Source organism: Salmo salar, chromosome 09 (genome assembly GCF_965601325.2).
Source record: "Salmo salar chromosome 09, fSalSal1, whole genome shotgun sequence".
Lineage (NCBI taxonomy): Eukaryota > Metazoa > Chordata > Actinopteri > Salmoniformes > Salmonidae > Salmo > Salmo salar.
This window is the reverse complement of record NC_138299.1, coordinates 97,766,329-97,787,500: the sequence shown is the minus strand read 5'-3', so window position 1 is coordinate 97,787,500 and position 21,172 is coordinate 97,766,329. Positions and strand designations below refer to the sequence as shown.

General features: G+C 44.1%; 1 protein-coding gene across 2 annotated transcripts in view; it reads right to left on the bottom strand.

Moving 5' to 3' along the window:
- The window catches only part of gabrb2a (gamma-aminobutyric acid type A receptor subunit beta2a), a 193,196-nt gene that overhangs the window by 27,234 nt on the left and 144,790 nt on the right, over positions 1 to 21,172 (bottom strand). For both annotated transcript variants that reach the window (XM_045724207.2, XM_045724206.2), the window contains exon 5: positions 4,572 to 4,654. In XM_045724207.2, coding sequence (XP_045580163.1) covers positions 4,572 to 4,654 — 83 coding nt within the window. The remainder of the gene's footprint in view (positions 1 to 4,571; positions 4,655 to 21,172) is intronic.

The following is a 21,172-nucleotide window of genomic DNA, read 5'->3' as shown; positions in this document are numbered from 1 at the left end:
CAACAGTAGATATTTAAATTCAACAGTAGCTATTTAAATTCAACAGTATTTATTTAAATTTAACAGTAGCAAGATGGGGATTTCAAACAGGGCTAGGGCAAGTCAGAGGAACTGTAGCCTACTGTTCAGATGAGTTAAATGGAAATGGAAATCTGGACACTGACTGTCGGTCTATAACCTCTCACATTGCCTTAATATTAACTGCTGCATAATTAAGTATTTCTTGCAGTAAAATGATACACCAAATGTAGGCTACATTTTGACTGGGGAACAGGACTGGTGAAATATGACTTATTTGTTTCAGCATCTTTAGAGAACGTGAACGTGTAGTTAGGGACCATCTGTAAAGATACTATCTTTATCAGCATCATAAAAGCTGCTAGTACTTCAACTACATAAAATATGCATCCAAGCCAAACTGAAATCTCATCAGCAACATGTTGGGTTGTTATCACAGCTTTCTATTTCCTTACGACTGGTCAAACTGATGTTTATTTATTTTTTGTTATTGCATTTTCTCCCCGGTCCCTAAATGTCTTGGAGCCACAAAAGAAGCAGAGATGACAGAGAAAACGTTACCCATGTCAAGTAGATTGAAACATTCATTCTATCAATCTATTACATTATTCTGTTGAGCAAGGATTTATTTAAGCAATAAGGCCGAGGGGGTGTGGTATATGGCCAATATACCACAGCTAAGGGCTGCTCTTAGGCACATAGCATCGCAGAGTGCCAGAACACACCACTTGCGTGTGGTATATTGGCCATATATCACAAACCCCTGAGGTGCCTTATTGCACAAATCCCTTATTGTGCCTTATTATTTACCAATGGAATTAGAGCAGTAAAAATACATGTTTGGTCATTCCCGTGGTATACGATCTGATATACCACGGCTGACAGCCAATCAGCATTCAGGGTTCGAACCACCCAGTTTACAATTAGTCTTCTAGGGCAACATATAATCACAGAAAAGAAGCTACATCTATCTAACTATAGGCAAGTTGACTAACTAATAGCCTATCAAAATGTCGGAAATTACAAGCAGAAACATATCTAAATTAGGCAAAACAAAATGCTGCAACCCCTGTTAAAGAATATTTTCGTCATCTCTGACTGTAGTATACAGGACATGTTCTATATTAGTGGGTTAGGGTACAGTCATCTCTGACTGTAGTCTACAGAACATGTTATATATTAGTGGGTTAGGGTACAGTCATCTCTGACTAGTCTACAGGACATGTTCTATATTACAGGGTTAGGGTACAGTCATCTCTGACTGTAGTCTACAGGACATGTTCTATATTACAGGGTTAGGGTACGGTCATCTCTGACTGTAGTCTACAGGACATGTTCTATATTAGTGGGTTAGGGTACAGTCATCTCTGACTGTAGTCTACAGGACATGTTCTATATTACAGGGTTAGGGTACAGTCATCTCTGACTGTAGTCTACAGGACATGTTCTATATTACAGGGTTAGGGTACAGTCATCTCTGACTGTAGTCTACAGGACATGTTCTATATTACAGGGTTAGGGTACAGTCATCTCTGACTGTAGTCTACAGGCCATGTTCTATATTACAGGGTTAGGGTACAGTCATATCTGACTGTAGTCTACAGGCCATGTTCTATATTAGTGGGTTAGGGTACAGTCATCTCTGACTGTAGTCTACAGGACATGTTCTATATTACAGGGTTAGGGTACAGTCATCTCTGACTGTAGTCTACAGGCCATGTTCTATATTAGTGGGTTAGGGTACAGTCATCGCTGACTGTAGTCTACAGGACATGTTCTATATTACAGGGTTAGGGTACAGTCATCTCTGACTGTAGTCTACAGGACATGTTCTATATTACAGGGTTAGGGTACAGTCATCACTGACTGTAGTCTACAGGCCATGTTCTATATTACAGGGTTGGGGTACAGTCATCTCTGACTGTAGTCTACAGGCCATGTTCTATATTAGTGGGTTAGGGTACAGTCATCACTGACTGTAGTCTACAGGACATGTTCTATATTAGTGGGTTAGGGTACAGTCATCTCTGACTGTAGTCTACAGGCCATGTTCTATATTACACGGTTAGGGTACAGTCATCTCTGACTGTAGTCTACAGGCCATGTTCTATATTAGTGGGTTAGGGTACAGTCATCTCTGACTGTGGTCTACAGGACATGTTCTATATTACAGGGTTAGGGTACGGTCATCTCTGACTGTAGTCTACAGGCCATGTTCTATATTAGTGGGTTAGGGTACAGTCATCTCTGACTGTAGTCTACAGGCCATGTTCTATATTATCAGGGTTAGGGTACAGTCATCTCTGACTGTAGTCTACAGGACATGTTCTATATTAGTGGGTTAGGGTACAGTCATCTCTGACTGTAGTCTACAGGCCATGTTCTATATTACAGGGTTAGGGTACGGTCATCTCTGACTGTAGTCTACAGGCCATGTTCTATATTAGTGGGTTAGGGTACAGTCATCTCTGACTGTAGTCTACAGGACATGTTCTATATTACAGGGTTAGGGTACAGTCATCTCTGACTGTAGTCTACAGGCCATGTTCTATATTAGTGGGTTAGGGTACAGTCATCAGATTTACACTTTAAAGCAGATACTGTAGTTGGACGGTTGCGGGTGGACTAACAGCTGAGTAGTGTGTGTGTGTGTGAGATGTGTGTGTGTGTGTATGTGTGTGTGTGTGTGTGCGTGTGTGTGTGTGTGTGTGTGTGTGTGTGTGTGTGTGTGTGTGTGTGTGTGTGTGTGTGTGTGTGTGTGTGTGTGTGTAGCTGGTCAGAAAAGGGCAGATAGAGCCCGAGGCGGGAGGGAAGGCTTTGGCTTGTTACTCAGTTTGAATCAGATCTATTAGTTCTGACCCATTGTTCTCTGTCTTCAACACTGGTCCTTCTGGGACTGAAGTCTGTCAACCTATTACATCACTGGGCCAGTCCGTCCACGGAGGTGGTTGTTCTGTTATGTGAGTCCCGGGAGATAAAGAGGGAGGAAGAGAGAGAGAGAGGGAGGGAGGGGAAGGAGAGAGAGAGAGAGAGAGAGAGAGAGAGAGAGAGAGAGAGAGAGAGAGAGAGAGAGGGAGATCTGTACCGTGGGATCTGTAGCCCCCCAGACAGTACATCCATCTACCATGAGATCTGTAGTTCTGAGAGTTATGTCTGGGATCTGTAGTTCTGAGAGTTATTTCTGGGATCTGTAGTTCTGAAAGTTAGGTCGGGGATATGTAGTTCTGAGAGTTATGTCTGGGATCTGTAGTTCTGAGAGTTTTGTCTGTTAAAAAATGCATCAAGTTTATCAAGAGAAGTGAGTTCTCTGTGGCTCATTAGTGTGAATAAAATAGCGTTCTCTGGCACGGAGTGATTCACACGTTAAAACCAGAACTAGAACAGCATATACTGGGCTGCTACTGCATTCTGATCAAAACTACACTCAAACCCTGTGTGTGTGTGTGTGTGTGTGTGTGTGTGTGTGTGTGTGTGTGGTGTGTGTGTGTGTGTGTGTGTGTGTGTGTGTGTGTGTGTGTGTGTGTGTGTGTGTGTGTGTGTGTGTGTGTGTGTGTGTGTGTGTGTGTGTGTGTGTGTGATCAAACACAGGAAGACGAACCCAGCTCCACATCCCAGCCCCATAATCCACGTCTCCATGGAAACTGATAAAGCACAGGGAGAGGACCTCCTACTTCTTGCTCTCTCTCTCTCTCTCGCTCCCTTTCTTTATTTCTCATCTTCTCTCATCTTCTCTCATCTTATCATCTCTCTCTCATCTCTGTCTCATCTATCTCTTCTCTGTCTCATCTCTCATCTTCTTTCTCTTCTCTCTCCTTCTTTCTCCCTCCTCTGTCTCATCTCTCTCTTATCTTCTGTCTCATCTTCTGTCTCATCTTCTCTGTCTCATATCTCTCTTTTCTCTCTTTCTCCCTCTCGCCCCTCTTTATTCACTCTATCTCCCTCATCGCTCTCTTTCTCTTTCTCATCTCTCTCGCTCTCCCCCTCTCGCCTTCTCTCCCTCTCCCTTTTCTCTTATCTCTCTCATCTTCTCTCTCTCATCTCTCTTTCTCATCTTCTCTCTCATCTTCTCTCTCTCATCTCTCTTTCTCATCTTCTCTGTCTCATCTCTCATCTTCTCTCATCTTTCTCTCATCTCTCTCGCTCTCTCTCTCCCCCCTCTCCCCTCTCCTTCTCTCTCTCCCTCCCTCTCCCTTCTCTCTCTCTCTCTCCCCCTCTCCTCCTCTCCTCTCCCTTGTCTCTCTCTCTCTCTCATCGCTCTCTCCATCTCCTATCTTCTCTCCCCCTCTCCTCCTCTCCATCTCCTATCTTCTCTCTCTCTTCACATCCAATGCTGCATTATGTACACATGATACTGTATATTTGAGTATGTCCCATATTTAGTTCCTGGCCCACCGTACATGTTTGACAACGACTGACAGAAGAGTTGGCTAATGCTAAAAAAAATACAAATTCTATTTCTATGATAGCAGTGTTCTATATAGAATGGTCCGGGTGTGACGTTTTCACGGGAGGGGAGTGTGTGTTCTGCTGCCAGGGGCGACGCTGGTACTCACAGCTCTCGATCTCTAGTGTACAGTTCTGTTCATCCAGAGGATACCGCCTCAGATCCATCATACAGGCTGCTGTGGTTGTGATCCTACACACACACACACACACACACACACACACACACACACACACACACACACACACACACACACACACACACACACACACACACACACACACACACACACACACACACACACACAGGAATATAACGTTAGACCTCAGGGATGACACCATATCAGCTTTTTAATTGATTTGTATTTCTGTTCAGTTGACTGAGAACATATTTCTCATTTACAGCAATGACCTAGGGAATAGTTACAGGGGAGAGGAATGAGCCAATTGTAAGCTAGGGATGATTAGGTGGCCATGACGGTATGAGGGCCAGATTGGGAATTTAGTCAGGATACCGGGGTTAACACCCCTATTCTTTCCAAGGGGTTTTAAGCAGAACCCAAACTCAGCTGAACAGAAGCCAAGCTAAACCCAAACTCTCTTGCTCTGTGACCTTGACCACCAGCAGTATAATCCATCATTGTTTTTAAAACACACCAACAATGTTTCTAGCCAGGATCCAGACTTCATCAACAACATAAGAAATGAATTGTAAGCCATCAGTCTGTTCCCCGACCACCATTTTGGGAAACACTGAGCTAGGACTCTAAGACTGTGTTCAGACTATAACCTGATCTGTTATGAATAAGGCCTGCATTATGTGCCAGTCTTCAGTAACCTGTTCCATCAGTCTACTGGACTCTACTATACTCTAGTCTAATGTACTGTACTCTATTCTACTGTACTCTATTCTACTGTACTGTACTCTACTGTACTGTACTCTACTGTACTCTATTCTACTGTACTGTAATCTACTGTACTGTACTCTACTGTACTCTATTCTACTGTACTGTACTCTACTGTACTGTACTCTATTCTACTGTACTCTACTGTACTCTATTCTACTGTACTGTACTCTACTGTACTGTACTCTACTGTAGTCTATTCTACTGTACTGTACTCTACTGTACTCTATTCTACTGTACTGTACTGTACTCTACTGTACTGTACTCTACTGTACTCTATTCTACTGTACTGTACTCTACTGTACTCTATTCTACTGTACTGTACTCTACTGTACTCTATTCTACTGTACTGTACTGTACTCTACTGTACTGTACTCTACTGTACTCTACTGTACTGCACTGTACTCTATTCTACTGTAATCTACTCTATTCTACTGTACTGTACTGTACTGTACCCTATTCTACTGTACTGTACTCTATTCTACTGTACTGTACCCTACTGTACTGTACTGTGCTCTATTCTACTGTACTGTACTGTACTCTACTCTACTGTACTCTATTCTACTGTACTGTACCGTACTGTACTGTACTCTATTCTACTGTACTGTACTGTACTGTACTCTACTGTACTCTATTCTACTGTACTGTACCCTACTCTACTCTACTGTACTCTATTGTACTGCACTGTACTCTATTCTACTGTACTCTACTCTATTCTACTGTACTGTACTCTACTGTACTGTACTGTACTCTATTCTACTGTACTGTACTCTATTCTACTGTACTGTAATGTATTCTACTGTACTGTACTGTACTCTATTCTACTGTACTCTACTGTACTCTACTGTACTCTATTCTACTGTAATGTACTCTACTCTACTGTACTCTATTCTACTGTACTGTACTCTACTGTACTCTATTCTATTCTACTGTACTGTACCGAACTGTACTCTACTGTAGCACATAGTTACATTGCTATCTTGCCAAAAAGGACAAATTGGCCAGAGCAGCAGAGACGGACTGGCAACCATCCAGCCCAAAACAAGCCTTCAGGGTGTATGTGTGTGTGTGTGTGTGTGTGTGTGTGTGTGTGTGTGTGTGTGTGTGTGTGTGTGTGTGTGTGTGTGTGTGTGTGTGTGTGTGTGTGTACCTGTAGATATGCTGTAGAGACGGCTGGCTAGAACAGCAGGGAGGTCGTGTGTGTGTGTGTGTGTGTGTGTGCGTGTGTGTGCGTGTGTGTGTGTGTGTGTGTGTGTGTGTGTGTGTCTGTGTGTGTGTGTGTGTGTGTGTGTGTGTGTGTGTGTGTGTGTGTGTGTGTACCTGTAGATATGCTGTAGAGACGGCTGGCTAGAAGAGCAGGGAGGTCGTGTGTGTGTGTGTGTGTGTGTGTGTGTGTGTGTGTGTGTGTGTGTGTGTGTGTGCGTGTGTGTGTGTGTGTGTCCAGGACTCTCCTCTCTAAGACTCTCCTCAGTACTGTATAGTGGGACACACAGATGGTGACTGTGTCCAGTAATAGATAGACAACACTACTCTCATAGTCTTTGTGGAAGAACAACATAGTGATTGATTATAAAAGCGATATGTTTAAGATCTCTTGGACAGTAATTATTGCCAAAAGAACAATGGTTGAGTAGAGATCAATGATTTGCAGAATCCTTGACTTTTCCCCAACAGGCAAAAAGTCATTCTGATGTTGTGTGTGACGTTATGGTCAGGTTGTATACTGGTTGTCATTAAGTTGTGTGTGACGTTATGGTCAGGTTGAATACTGGTTGTCATTAAGTTGTGTGTGACGTTATGGTCAGGTTGAATACTGGTTGTCATTAAGTTGTGTGTGACGTTATGGTCAGGTTGTATACTGGTTGTCATTAAGTTGTGTGTGACGTTATGGTCAGGTTGAATACTGGTTGTCATTAAGTTGTGTGTGACGTTATGGTCAGGTTGAATACTGGTTGTCATTAAGTTGTGTGTGACGTTATGGTCAGGTTGTATACTGGTTGTCATTAAGTTGTGTGTGACGTTATGGTCAGGTTGTATGCTGGTTGTCATTATGACGTTGTGTGTGACGTTATGGTCAGGTTGTATACTGGTTGTCATTATGACGTTGTGTGTGACGTTATGGTCAGGTTGTATACTGGTTGCAAAAGGACATTTAAACATATTTTTAGTGACCAGAAATAACTGATTGTAACCAAAATATTAAGTATTTTCAAGATATCCCTCTGTCTGCAACAAATGATCACAAAAACATAACACTATGGATTGTTTTCCCTTCAACCAGAAATACAAACTAATCTTGAAGAGTGGACATGTGTTTAGTAAATAAACAACACAAGTTAATTTGAAATCCTTTCACATTAAAAAATACCCAGGCACTCCAGTCCCTTGAAGACATTTTTCAGAGACATAGACACATCTCTCTCTCTCATCTAACAAGCTAGTTAGCAGGAAGGGAGGGAGAGAGGCAGGGAGGGGGAAGGCAGACATGCAGGGAGGCAGGCAGGCAGGCAGGGAGGCAGGCAGGCAGGCAGGCAGGCAGGCAGGCAGGCAGGCAGGCAGGGAGGCAGGCAGGCAGGCAGGCAGGCAGGCAGGCAGGCAGGCAGGCAGGCAGGCAGGCAGGCAGGCAGGCAGGCAGGGAGGCAGGCAGGCAGGCAGGCAGGCAGGCAGGGAGGCAGGGAGGCAGGCAGGCAGGCAGGGAGGGAGGGAGGGAGGGACAGAGAGAAAGGAAAGGACAAAGTGCACCAGAGTATTATCAGAGGAGTCCTATGGATGGATGTCCTAGTTTACCCATCTCTCTGCCTACTGTGGCTATCAATAACTCACCATGCTATGCCTGGTACACTAGCCAGACACCCAGCCCTTCAGCCACACAGCCACCCAGCCCTTCAGCCACCCACCCAGCCCTTCAGCCACCCAGCCAGCGCTTCAGCCACCCAGCCACCCAGCCCTTCAGCCACCCAGCCCTTCAGCCACCCAGCCCTTCAGCCACCCACCCACCCAGCCCTTCAGCCACCCACCCAGCCCTTCAGCCACCCAGCCACCCAGCCCTTCAGCCACCCAGCCACCCAGTAAGCCCTTTAGCCACCCAGCCACCCAGCCGCTTAGCCCTTCAGCCACCCAGCCCATCAACAACCCAGCAACCCAGACAGTCAGCCCTTCAGCCGCCCAGTCAGCAAGCCCTTCAACAACCCAGCAACCCAGACAGTCAGCCCTTCAGAAACCCAGTCAGCCAGCCAGCCACCCACCCACCCAGTCAGGCCTTCAGCCACCCAGTAAGCCAGCCAGCCAGCTACCCAGTCAGCCAGCCCCTCCAGCCACCTAGCCACCCACCCACATACCCACCCCCCCAGCCAGCCAGCCAGCCAGCCAGCCAGCCACCCAGTCAGGCCTTCAGCCACCCAGTAAGCCAGCCAGCCAGCTACCCAGTCAGCCAGCCCCTCCAGCCACCTAGCCACCCACCCACATACCCACCCCCCCAGCCAGCCAGCCAGCCAGCCAGCCAGCCAGCCAGCCAGCCACCCACCCACCCACCCGCCCAGCCATCCAGCCACCCAGTCAGCCACCCACCCACCCAGTCACCCAGTCAGCCACCCACCCAATGGCCCACTCACCCAGTCAGCCACCCACCCAATGGCCCACCCACCCACCCACCCACCCAGTCAGCCACCCACCCAATGGCCCACCCAGCCAGCCACCCACCCAGCCACCCACCCACCCACCCACCCAGCCAGCCACCCAGCCACCCAGCCAACCAGCCAGCCAGCCAGCCAACCACCCACCCACCCACCCAGTCAGCCACCCATCCAGTCAACCACCCCACCCACCCAGTCAGCCACCCGCCCAGTCAGCCAGCCTAACCACCAACCCCCCTACCTACCCACTCACCCACCCAACCCACCCAGGGCTCTGGTCAAAAGTAGTGCACTACATACATGATAGGGTGTAATTCAGTCAGTTAGTCATCCAACACTTCACCACTCAATCATCACACTATGCTCAGTGGAAATTAGGCCAAGATGGCGGGGTAAGAATAACAGGCTATTTTTAGATGGCAGGGTAAGAATAACAGGCTATTTATAGATGGCAGGGTAAGAATAACAGGCTATTTATAGATGGCAGGGTAAGAATAACAGGCTATTTATACATGGCAGGGTAAGAATAACAGGCTATTTATAGATGGCAGGGTAAGAATAACAGGCTATTTATACATGGCAGGGTAAGAATAACAGGCTATTTATAGATGGCAGGGTAAGAATAACAGGCTATTTATACATGGCAGGGTAAGAATAACAGGCTATTTATACATGGCAGGGTAAGAATAACAGGCTATTTATAGATGGCAGGGTAAGAATAACAGGCTATTTATACGGCAGGGTGCGGCACGGCGGGTAAGAATAACAGGCTAAGGGCAGGGAAGTCGGCTCGGCCCAAGCTTTTGTCTGAGTGTAAAGAGAGACCAACCAACCAACAACTGGTGTTTCTCAGGATGTGTTTGTGTGAGTGGTGTGTGTGTGTGTGTGTGTGTGTGTGTGTGTGTGTGTGTGTGTGTGTGTGTGTGTGTGTGTGGGGGGGGGGGGGGGGGGGGGGGGGGGGGAGCATGAGATGCCTGGCAGCATGTCAGATATGTTACAGCCAATAGTTGTTTTTAATAAAACCAGTCAGGAAACTGTAGCTCTGTATCTAGGTGACCAGAAGGAGAGGAAACAGATATTGATGATGTAGCTCTGTATCTAGGTGACCAGAAGGAGGGGAAATGGAGAATTGATGATGTAGCTCTGTATCTAGGTGACCAGAAGGAGAGGAAACAGATAATGATGATGTATCTCTGTATCTAGGTGACCAGAAGGAGAGGAAACAGATATTGATGATGTAGCTCTGTATCTAGGTGACCAGAAGGAGAGGAAACAGATATGGATGATATAGCTCTGTATCTAGGTGACCAGAGAGGAAACAGATATTGATGATGTAGCTCTGTAGCTAGGTGACCAGAAGGAGAGGAAAGAGATATTGATGATGTATCTCTGTATCTAGGTGACCAGAAGGAGGGGAAACAGATATTGATGATGTAGCTCTGTAGCTAGGTGACCAGAAGGAGGGGAAACAGATATTGATGATATAGCTCTGTATCTAGGTGACTAGAAGGAGGGGAAACAGAGTATTGATGATGTACTCTGTATCTAGGTGACCAGAGAGAAAACAGATTATTGATGATGTAGCTCTGTATCTAGGTGACCAGAAGGAGAGGAAACAGAGTATTGATGATGTATCTCTGTATCTAGGTGACCAGAAGGAGAGGAAACAGATATTGATGATGTAGCTCTGTAGCTAGGTGACCAGAAGGAGAGGAAACAGATATTGATGATGTAGCTCTGTAGCTAGGTGACCAGAAGGAGAGGAAACAGAATATTGATGATGTAGCTCTGTATCTAGGTGACTAGAAGGAGGGGAAACAGAGTATTGATGATGTATCTCTGTAGCTAGGTGACCAGAAGGAGAGGAAACAGATATTGATGATGTATCTCTGTATCTAGGTAACCAGAAGGAGATGAAACAGATATTGATAATGTATCTCTGTATCTAGGTGACCAGAAGGAGAGGAAACAGATATTGATGATCTATCTCTGTATCTAGGTGACGAGAAGGAGAGGAAACAGATATTGATGATGTATCTCTGTATCTAGGTGACCAGAATGAGAGGAAACAGATATGATGATGTAGCTCTGTATCTAGGTGACCAGAAGGAGAGGAAACAGATATTGATGATGTAGCTCTGTATGTAGTTGACCAGAAGGAGAGGAAACAGATATTGATGATGTAGCTCTGTAGCTAGGTGACCAGAAGGAGAGGAAACAGAGTATTGATGATGTATCTCTGTAGCTAGGTGACCAGAAGGAGAGGAAACAGAGTATTGATGATGTAGCTCTGTAGCTAGGTGACCAGAAGGAGAGGAAACAGAGTATTGATGATGTAGCTCTGTAGCTAGGTGAACAGAAGGAGAGGAAACAGAGTATTGATGATGTAGCTCTGTATCTAGGTGACCAGAAGGAGAGGAAACAGATATTGATGATGTACCTCTGTATCTAGGTGACCAGAAGGAGAGGAAATAGAGTAATGATGATGTTGCTCTGTATGTAGGTGACCAGAAGGAGAGGAAACAGATATTGATGATGTAGCTCTGTAGCTAGGTGACCAGAAGGAGAGGAAAAATAGTATTGATGATGTAGCTCTGTAGCTAGATGACCAGAGAGAAAACAGATTATTGATGATGTAGCTCTGTATCTAGGTGACCAGAAGGAGAGGAAACAGATATTGATGATGTAGCTCTGTAGCTAGGTGACCTGAAGGAGAGGAAACAGATATTGATAATGTAGCTCTGTAGCTAGGTGACCTGAAGGAGAGGAAACAGAGTATTGATGATGTATCTATGTATCTAGGTGACTAGAAGGAGAGGAAACAGATATTGATGATGTAGCTCTGTAGCTAGGTGACCAGAAGGAGAGGAAACAGACTATTGATGATGTAGCTCCTTATCTAGGTGACCAGAGAGGAAACAGATATTGATGACGTATCTCTGTAGCTAGGTGACCAGAAGTAGAGGAAACAGAGTATTGATGATGTAGCTCTGTATCTAGGTGACCAGAAGGAGAGGAAACAGATATTGATGATGTAGATCTGAATCTAGGTGACCAGAAGGAGAGGAAACAGATATGGATGATGTAGCTCTGTATCTAGGTGACCAGAAGGAGAGGAAACAGATATTGATGATGTATCTCTGTATCTAGTTGACCAGAAGGAGAGGAAACAGATATTCATGATGTAGCTCTGTAGCTAGGTGACCAGAAGGAGAGGAAACAGATATTGATGATGTATCTCTGTATCTAGTTGACCAGAAGGAGAGGAAACAGATATTCATGATGTATCTCTGTATCTAGGTGACCAGAAGGAGAGGAAACAGAGTATTGATGATGTAGCTCTGTAGCTAGGTGACCAGAAGGAGATGAAACAGAGTATTGATGATGTATATCTGTATCTAGGTGACCAGAAGGAGAGGAAACAGATATTGATGATGTAGCTCTGTATCTTGGTGACCAGAAGGAGAGGAAACAGATATTGATGATGTAGCTCTGTAGCTAGGTGACCTGAAGAAGAGGAAACAGAGTATTGATGATGTATCTCTGTATCTAGGTGACTAGAAGGAGAGGAAACAGATATTGATGATGTAGCTCTGTATCTAGGTGACCAGAAGGAGAGGAAACAGATATTGATGATGTAGATCTGAATCTAGGTGACCAGAAGGAGAGGAAACAGATATGGATGATGTAGCTCTGTATCTAGGTGACCAGAAGGAGAGGAAACAGATATTGATGATGTATCTCTGTATCTAGTTGACCAGAAGGAGAGGAAACAGATATTCATGATGTAGCTCTGTAGCTAGGTGACCAGAAGGAGAGGAAACAGAGTATTGATGATGTAGCTCTGTAGCTAGGTGACCAGAAGGAGAGGAAACAGAGTATTGATGATGTAGCTCTGTAGCTAGGTGACCAGAAGGAGAGGAAACAGAGTATTGATGATGTACTCTGTATCTAGGTGACCAGAGAGAAAACAGATTATTGATGATGTAGCTCTGTATCTAGGTGACCAGAAGGAGAGGAAACAGAGTATTGATGATGTATCTCTGTATCTAGGTGACCAGAAGGAGAGGAAACAGATATTGATGACGTAGCTCTGTAGCTAGGTGACCAGAAGGAGAGGAAACAGATATTGATGATGTAGCTCTGTAGCTAGGTGACCAGAAGGAGAGGAAACAGAATATTGATGATGTAGCTCTGTATCTAGGTGACTAGAAGGAGGGGAAACAGAGTATTGATGATGTACTCTGTATCTAGGTGACCAGAGAGAAAACAGATTATTGATGATGTAGCTCTGTATCTAGGTGACCAGAAGGAGAGGAAACAGAGTATTGATGATGTATGTCTGTAGCTAGGTGACCAGAAGGAGAGGAAACAGATATTGATGATGTATCTCTGTATCTAGGTAACCAGAAGGAGAGCAAACAGATTTTGATAATGTATCTCTGTACGGTGCCGGGGGGCGTAGGTCCCGACGGGACGAGAGGAGAGGAAACAGATATTGATGATGTATCTCTGTATCTAGGTGACCAGAATGAGAGGAAACAGATATGATGATGTAGCTGTGTATCTAGGTGACCAGAAGGAGAGGAAACAGATATTGATGATGTAGCTCTGTATGTAGTTGACCAGAAGGAGAGGAAACAGATATTGATGATGTAGCTCTGTAGCTAGGTGACCAGAAGGAGAGGAAACAGAGTATTGATGATGTATCTCTGTAGCTAGGTGACCAGAAGGAGAGGAAACAGAGTATTGATGATGTAGCTCTTTAGCTAGGTGACCAGAAGGAGAGGAAACAGATATTGATGATGTACCTCTGTATCTAGGTGACCAGAAGGAGAGGAAATAGAGTAATGATGATGTTGCTCTGTATGTAGGTGACCAGAAGGAGAGGAAACAGATAATGATGTTGTGCTCTGTATCTAGGTGACCAGAAGGAGAGGAAACAGATATTGATGATGTAGCTCTGTAGCTAGGTGACCAGAAGGAGAGGAAAAATAGTATTGATGATGTAGCTCTGTAGCTAGATGACCAGAGAGAAAACAGATTATTGATGATGTAGCTCTGTATCTAGGTGACCAGAAGGAGAGGAAACAGATATTGATGATGTAGCTCTGTAGCTAGGTGACCTGAAGGAGAGGAAACAGATATTGATAATGTAGCTCTGTAGCTAGGTGACCTGAAGGAGAGGAAACAGAGTATTGATGATGTATCTCTGTATCTAGGTGACTAGAAGGAGAGGAAACAGATATTGATGATGTAGCTCTGTAGCTAGGTGACCAGAAGGAGAGGAAACAGACTATTGATGATGTAGCTCCTTATCTAGGTGACCAGAGAGGAAACAGATATGGATGACGTATCTCTGTAGCTAGGTGACCAGAAGTAGAGGAAACAGAGTATTGATGATGTAGCTCTGTATCTAGGTGACCAGAAGGAGAGGAAACAGATATTGATGATGTAGATCTGAATCTAGGTGACCAGAAGGAGAGGAAACAGATATGGATGATGTAGCTCTGTATCTAGGTGACCAGAAGGAGAGGAAACAGATATTGATGATGTAGCTCTGTATCTAGTTGACCAGAAGGAGAGGAAACAGATATTCATGATGTAGCTCTGTAGCTAGGTGACCAGAAGGAGAGGAAACAGAGTATTGATGATGTAGCTCTGTAGCTAGGTGACCAGAAGGAGATGAAACAGAGTATTGATGAAGTATATCTGTATCTAGGTGACCAGAAGGAGAGGAAACAGATATTGATGATGTACCTCTGTATCTAGGTGACCAGAAGGAGAGGAAACAGTTATTGATGATGTAGCTCTGTAGCTAGGTGACCAGAAGGAGAGGAAACAGATATTGATGATGTAGCTCTGTAGCTAGGTGACCAGAAGGAGAGGAAACAGACTATTGATGATGTAGCTCCTTATCTAGGTGACCAGAGAGGAAACAGATATTGATGACGTATCTCTGTAGCTAGGTGACCAGAAGTAGAGGAAACAGAGTATTGATGATGTAGCTCTGTATCTAGGTGACCAGAAGGAGAGGAAACAGATTATTGATGATGTAGCTCTGTATCTAGGTGACCAGAAGGAGAGGAAACAGATATTGATGATGTAGATCTGAATCTAGGTGACCAGAAGGAGAGGAAACAGATATGGATGATGTAGCTCTGTATCTAGGTGACCAGAAGGAGAGGAAACAGATATTGATGATGTATCTCTGTATCTAGTTGACCAGAAGGAGAGGAAACAGATATTCATGATGTAGCTCTGTAGCTAGGTGACCAGAAGGAGAGGAAACAGAATATTGATGATGTAGCTCTGTAGCTAGGTGACCAGAAGGAGAGGAAACAGAGAATTGATGATGTATATCTGTATCTAGGTGACCAGAAGGAGAGGAAACAGATATTGATGATGTAGCTCTGTATCTTGGTGACCAGAAGGAGAGGAAACAGATATTAATGATGTAGCTCTGTATCTAGGTGACCAGAAGGAGAGGAAACAGATATTGATGATGTACCTCTGTATCTAGGTGACCAGAAGGAGAGGAAACAGATATTGATGATGTAGCTCTGTAGCTAGGTGACCAGAAGGAGAGGAAACAGATATGATGATGTAGCTCTGTAGCTAGGTGACCAGAAGGAGGGGAAACATAATATTGATGATGTAGCTCTGTAGCTAGGTAACCAGAAGGAGGGGAAACAGAGAATTGATGATGTATCTCTGTATCTAGGTGACCAGAAGGAGAGGAAACAGAGTATTGATATTGTAGCTCTGTATCTAGGTGACCAGAAGGAGAGGAAACAGATATTGATGATGTAGCTCTGTATCTAGGTGACCAGAAGGAGAGGAAACAGATATTGATGATGTAGCTCTGTATCTAGGTGACCAGAAGGAGGGAAAACAGAGTATTGATGATGTAGTTCTGTAGCTAGGTGACCAGAAGGAGAGGAAACAGATATTGATGATGTAGCTCTGTATCTAGGTGACCAGAAGGAGAGGAAACAGATATTGATGATGTAGCTCTGTAGCTAGGTGACCAGAAGGAGAGGAAACAGATTATTGATGATGTATCTCTGTATCTAGGTGACCAGAAGGAGAGGAAACAGATATTGATGATGGAGCTCTGTATCTAGGTGACCAGAAGGAGAGGAAACAGATATTGATAATGTAGGTCTGTATCTAGGAGACCAGAAGGAGAGGAAACAGATATTGATGATGTATCTCTGTATCTAGGTGACCAGAAGGAGAGGAAACAGATATTGATAATGTAGCTCTGTATCTAGGTGACCAGAAGGAGAGGAAACAGAGTATTGATGATGTATCTCTGTATCTAGGTGACCAGAAGTAGAGGAAACAGATATTGATGATGTAGCTCTGTAGCTAGGTGACCAGAAGGAGAGGAAACAGACTATTGATGATGTAGCTCCTTATCTAGGTGACCAGAGAGGAAACAGATATTGATGACGTATCTCTGTAGCTAGGTGACCAGAAGTAGAGGAAACAGAGTATTGATGATGTAGCTCTGTATCTAGGTGACCAGAAGGAGAGGAAACAGATTATTGATGATGTAGCTCTGTATCTAGGTGACCAGAAGGAGAGGAAACAGACTATTGATGATGTAGCTCCTTATCTAGGTGACCAGAGAGGAAACAGATATTGATGACGTATCTCTGTAGCTAGGTGACCAGAAGTAGAGGAAACAGAGTATTGATGATGTAGCTCTGTATCTAGGTGACCAGAAGGAGAGGAAACAGATTATTGATGATGTAGCTCTGTATCTAGGTGACCAGAAGGAGAGGAAACAGATATTGATGATGTAGATCTGAATCTAGGTGACCAGAAGGAGAGGAAACAGATATGGATGATGTAGCTCTGTATCTAGGTGACCAGAAGGAGAGGAAACAGATATTGATGATGTATCTCTGTATCTAGTTGACCAGAAGGAGAGGAAACAGATATTCATGATGTAGCTCTGTAGCTAGGTGACCAGAAGGAGAGGAAACAGAGTATTGATGATGTAGCTCTGTAGCTAGGTGACCAGAAGGAGAGGAAACAGAGAATTGATGATGTATATCTGTATCTAGGTGACCAGAAGGAGAGGAAACAGATATTGATGATGTAGCTCTGTATCTTGGTGACCAGAAGGAGAGGAAACAGATATTAATGATGTAGCTCTGTATCTAGGTGACCAGAAGGAGAGGAAACAGATATTGATGATGTACCTCTGTATCTAGGTGACCAGAAGGAGAGGAAACAGATATGGATGATGTAGCTCTGTAGCTAGGTGACCAGAAGGAGAGGAAACAGATATTGATGATGTAGCTCTGTAGCTAGGTGACCAGAAGGAGGGGAAACATAATATTGATGATGTAGCTCTGTAGCTAGGTAACCAGAAGGAGGGGAAACAGAGAATTGATGATGTATCTCTGTATGTAGGTGACCAGAAGGAGAGGAAACAGAGTATTGATATTGTAGCTCTGTATCTAGGTGACCAGAAGGAGAGGAAACAGATATTGATGATGTAGCTCTGTATCTAGGTGACCAGAAGGAGAGGAAACAGATATTGATGATGTAGCTCTGTATCTAGGTGACCAGAAGGAGGGAAAACAGAGTATTGATGATGTAGTTCTGTAGCTAGGTGACCAGAAGGAGAGGAAACAGATATTGATGATGTAGCTCTGTATCTAGGTGACCAGAAGGAGAGGAAACAGATATTGATGATGTAGCTCTGTAGCTAGGTGACCAGAAGGAGAGGAAACAGATTATTGATGATGTATCTCTGTATCTAGGTGACCAGAAGGAGAGGAAACAGATATTGATGATGGAGCTCTGTATCTAGGTGACCAGAAGGAGAGGAAACAGATATTGATAATGTAGGTCTGTATCTAGGAGACCAGAAGGAGAGGAAACAGATATTGATGATGTATCTCTGTATCTAGGTGACCAGAAGGAGAGGAAACAGATATTGATAATGTAGCTCTGTATCTAGGTGACCAGAAGGAGAGGAAACAGAGTATTGATGATGTATCTCTGTATCTAGGTGACCAGAAGTAGAGGAAACAGATATTGATGATGTAGCTCTGTATCTAGGTGACCAGAAGGAGAGGAAACAGAGTATTGATGATGTAGCTCTGTATCTAGGTGACCAGAAGGAGAGGAAACAGATATTGATGATGTAGCTCTGTAGCTAGGTGACCAGAAGGAGAGGAAACAGATATTGATGATGTAGCTCTGTAGCTAGGTGACCAGAAGGAGGGGAAACATAATATTGATGATGTAGCTCTGTAGCTAGGTAACCAGAAGGAGGGGAAACAGAGTATTGATGCTGTAGCTCTGTAGCTAGGTGGCCAGAAGGAGAGGAAACAGATATTGATGATGTAGCACTGTAGCTAGGTAACCAGAAGGAGGGGAAACAGAGAATTGATGATGTATCTCTGTATCTAGGTGACCAGAAGGAGAGGAAACAGAGTATTGATATTGTAACTCTGTATCTAGGTGACCAGAAGGAGAGGAAACAGATATTGATGCTGTAGCTCTGTAGCTAGGTGACCAGAAGGAGAGGAAACAGAGTATTGATGATGTAGCTCTGTAGCTAGGTGACCAGAAGTAGAGGAAACAGATATTGATGATGTAGCTCTGTATCTAGGTGACCAGAAGGAGAGGAAACAGAGTATTGATGATGTAGCTCTGTATCTAGGTGACCAGAAGGAGAGGAAACAGATATTGATGATGTAGCTCTGTATCTAGGTGACCAGAAGGAGAGGAAACAGATATGGATGATGTATCTCTGTAGCTAGGTGACCAGAAGGAGAGGAAACAGATATTGATGATGTAGCTCTGTAGCTAGGTGACCAGAAGGAGAGGAAACCGATATTGATGATGTAGCTCTGTAGCTAGGTGACCAGAAGGAGAGGAAACAGATATTGATGATGTAGCTCTGTAGCTAGGTGACCAGAAGGAGGGGAAACATAATATTGATGATGTAGCTCTGTAGCTAGGTAACCAGAAGGAGGGGAAACAGAGTATTGATGCTGTAGCTCTGTAGCTAGGTGGCCAGAAGGAGAGGAAACAGATATTGATGATGTAGCACTGTAGCTAGGTAACCAGAAGGAGGGGAAACAGAGAATTGATGATGTATCTCTGTATCTAGGTGACCAGAAGGAGAGGAAACAGAGTATTGATATTGTAACTCTGTATCTAGGTGACCAGAAGGAGAGGAAACAGATATTGATGATGTAGCTCTGTATCTAGGTGACCAGAAGGAGAGGAAACAGATATTGATGATGTAGCTCTGTATCTAGGTGACCAGAAGGAGAGGAAACAGATATTGATAATGTAGCTCTGTATCTAGGTGACCAGAAGGAGAGGAAACAGAGTATTGATGATGTATCTCTGTATCTAGGTGACCAGAAGGAGAGGAAACAGATATTGATGATGTATCTCTGTATCTAGGTGACCAGAAGGAGAGGAAACAGATATTGATGATGTAGCTCTGTAGCTAGGTGACCAGAAGGAGGGGAAACATAATATTGATGATGTAGCTCTGTAGCTAGGTGACCAGAGGGAGAGGAAACAGAGTATTGATGATGTAGCTCTGTATCTAGGTGACCAGAAGGAGAGGAAACAGATTATTGATGATGTAGCTCTGTATCTAGGTGACCAGAAGGAGAGGAAACAGATATTGATGATGTAGCTCTGTAGCTAGGTGACCAGAAGGAGAGGAAACAGATTATTGATGATGTAATTCTGTATCTAGGTGACCAGAAGGAGAGGAAACAGATATTGATGATGTATCTCTGTATCTAGGTGACCAGAAGGAGAGGAAACTGATATTGATAATGTAGCTCTGTATCTAGGTGACCAGAAGGAGAGGAAACATAGTATTGATGATGTATCTCTGTATCTAGGTGACCAGAATAAGAGGAAACAGATATTGATGATGTACATCTGTATCTAGGTGACCAGAAGGAGAGGAAACAGAGTATTGATGATGTAGCTCGGTAACTAGGTGACCAGAAGGAGAGGAAACAGATATTGATGATGTAGCTCTGTAGCTAGGTGACCAGAAGGAGAGGAAACCGATATTGATGATGTAGCTCTGTAGCTAGGTGACCAGAAGGAGAGGAAACAGATATTGATGATGTAGCTCTGTAGCTAGGTGACCAGAAGGAGGGGAAACATAATATTGATGATGTAGCTCTGTAGCTAGGTAACAAGAAGGAGGGGAAACAGAGTATTGATGCTGTAGCTCTGTAGCTAGGTGGCCAGAAGGAGAGGAAACAGATATTGATGATGTAGCTCTGTAGCTAGGTAACCAGAAGGAGGGGAAACAGAGTATTGATATTGTAGCTCTGTATCTAGGTGACCAGAAGGAGAGGAAACAGATATTGATGATGTAACTCTGTATCTAGGTGACCAGAAGGAGAGGAAACAAATATTGATGATGTATCTCTGTATCTAGGTGACCAGAAGGAGAGGAAACAGATATTGATAATGTAGCTCTGTATCTAGGTGACCAGAAGGAGAGGAAACATAGTATTGATGATGTAGCTCTGTATCGAGGTGACCAGAAGGAGAGGAAACAGATATTGATGATGTAGCTCTGTAGCTAGGTAACCAGAAGGAGGGGAAACAGAGAATTGATGATGTATCTCTGTATCTAGGTGACCAGAAGGAGAGGAAACAGAGTATTGATATTGTAGCTCTGTATCTAGGTGACCAGAAGGAGAGGAAACAGATATTGATGATGTAGCTCTGTATCTAGGTGACAAGAAGAAGAGGAAACAGATATTGATGATGTAGCTCTGTATCTAGGTGACCAGAAGGAGGGAAAACAGAGTATTGATGATGTAGCTCTGTAGCTAGGTGACCAGAAGGAGAGGAAACAGAGTATTGATGATGTAGCTCTGTATCTAGGTGACCAGAAGGAGAGGAAACAGATATTGATGATGTAGCTCTGTATCTAGGTGACCAGAAGGAGGGAAAACAGAGTATTGATGATGTAGCTCTGTAGCTAGGTGACCAGAAGGAGAGGAAACAGAGTATTGATGATGTAGCTCTGTATCTAGGTGACCAGAAGGAGAGGAAACAGATTATTGATGATGTAGCTCTGTATCTAGGTGACCAGAAGGAGAGGAAACAGATTTTGATGATGTAGCTCTGTAGCTGGGTGACCAGAAG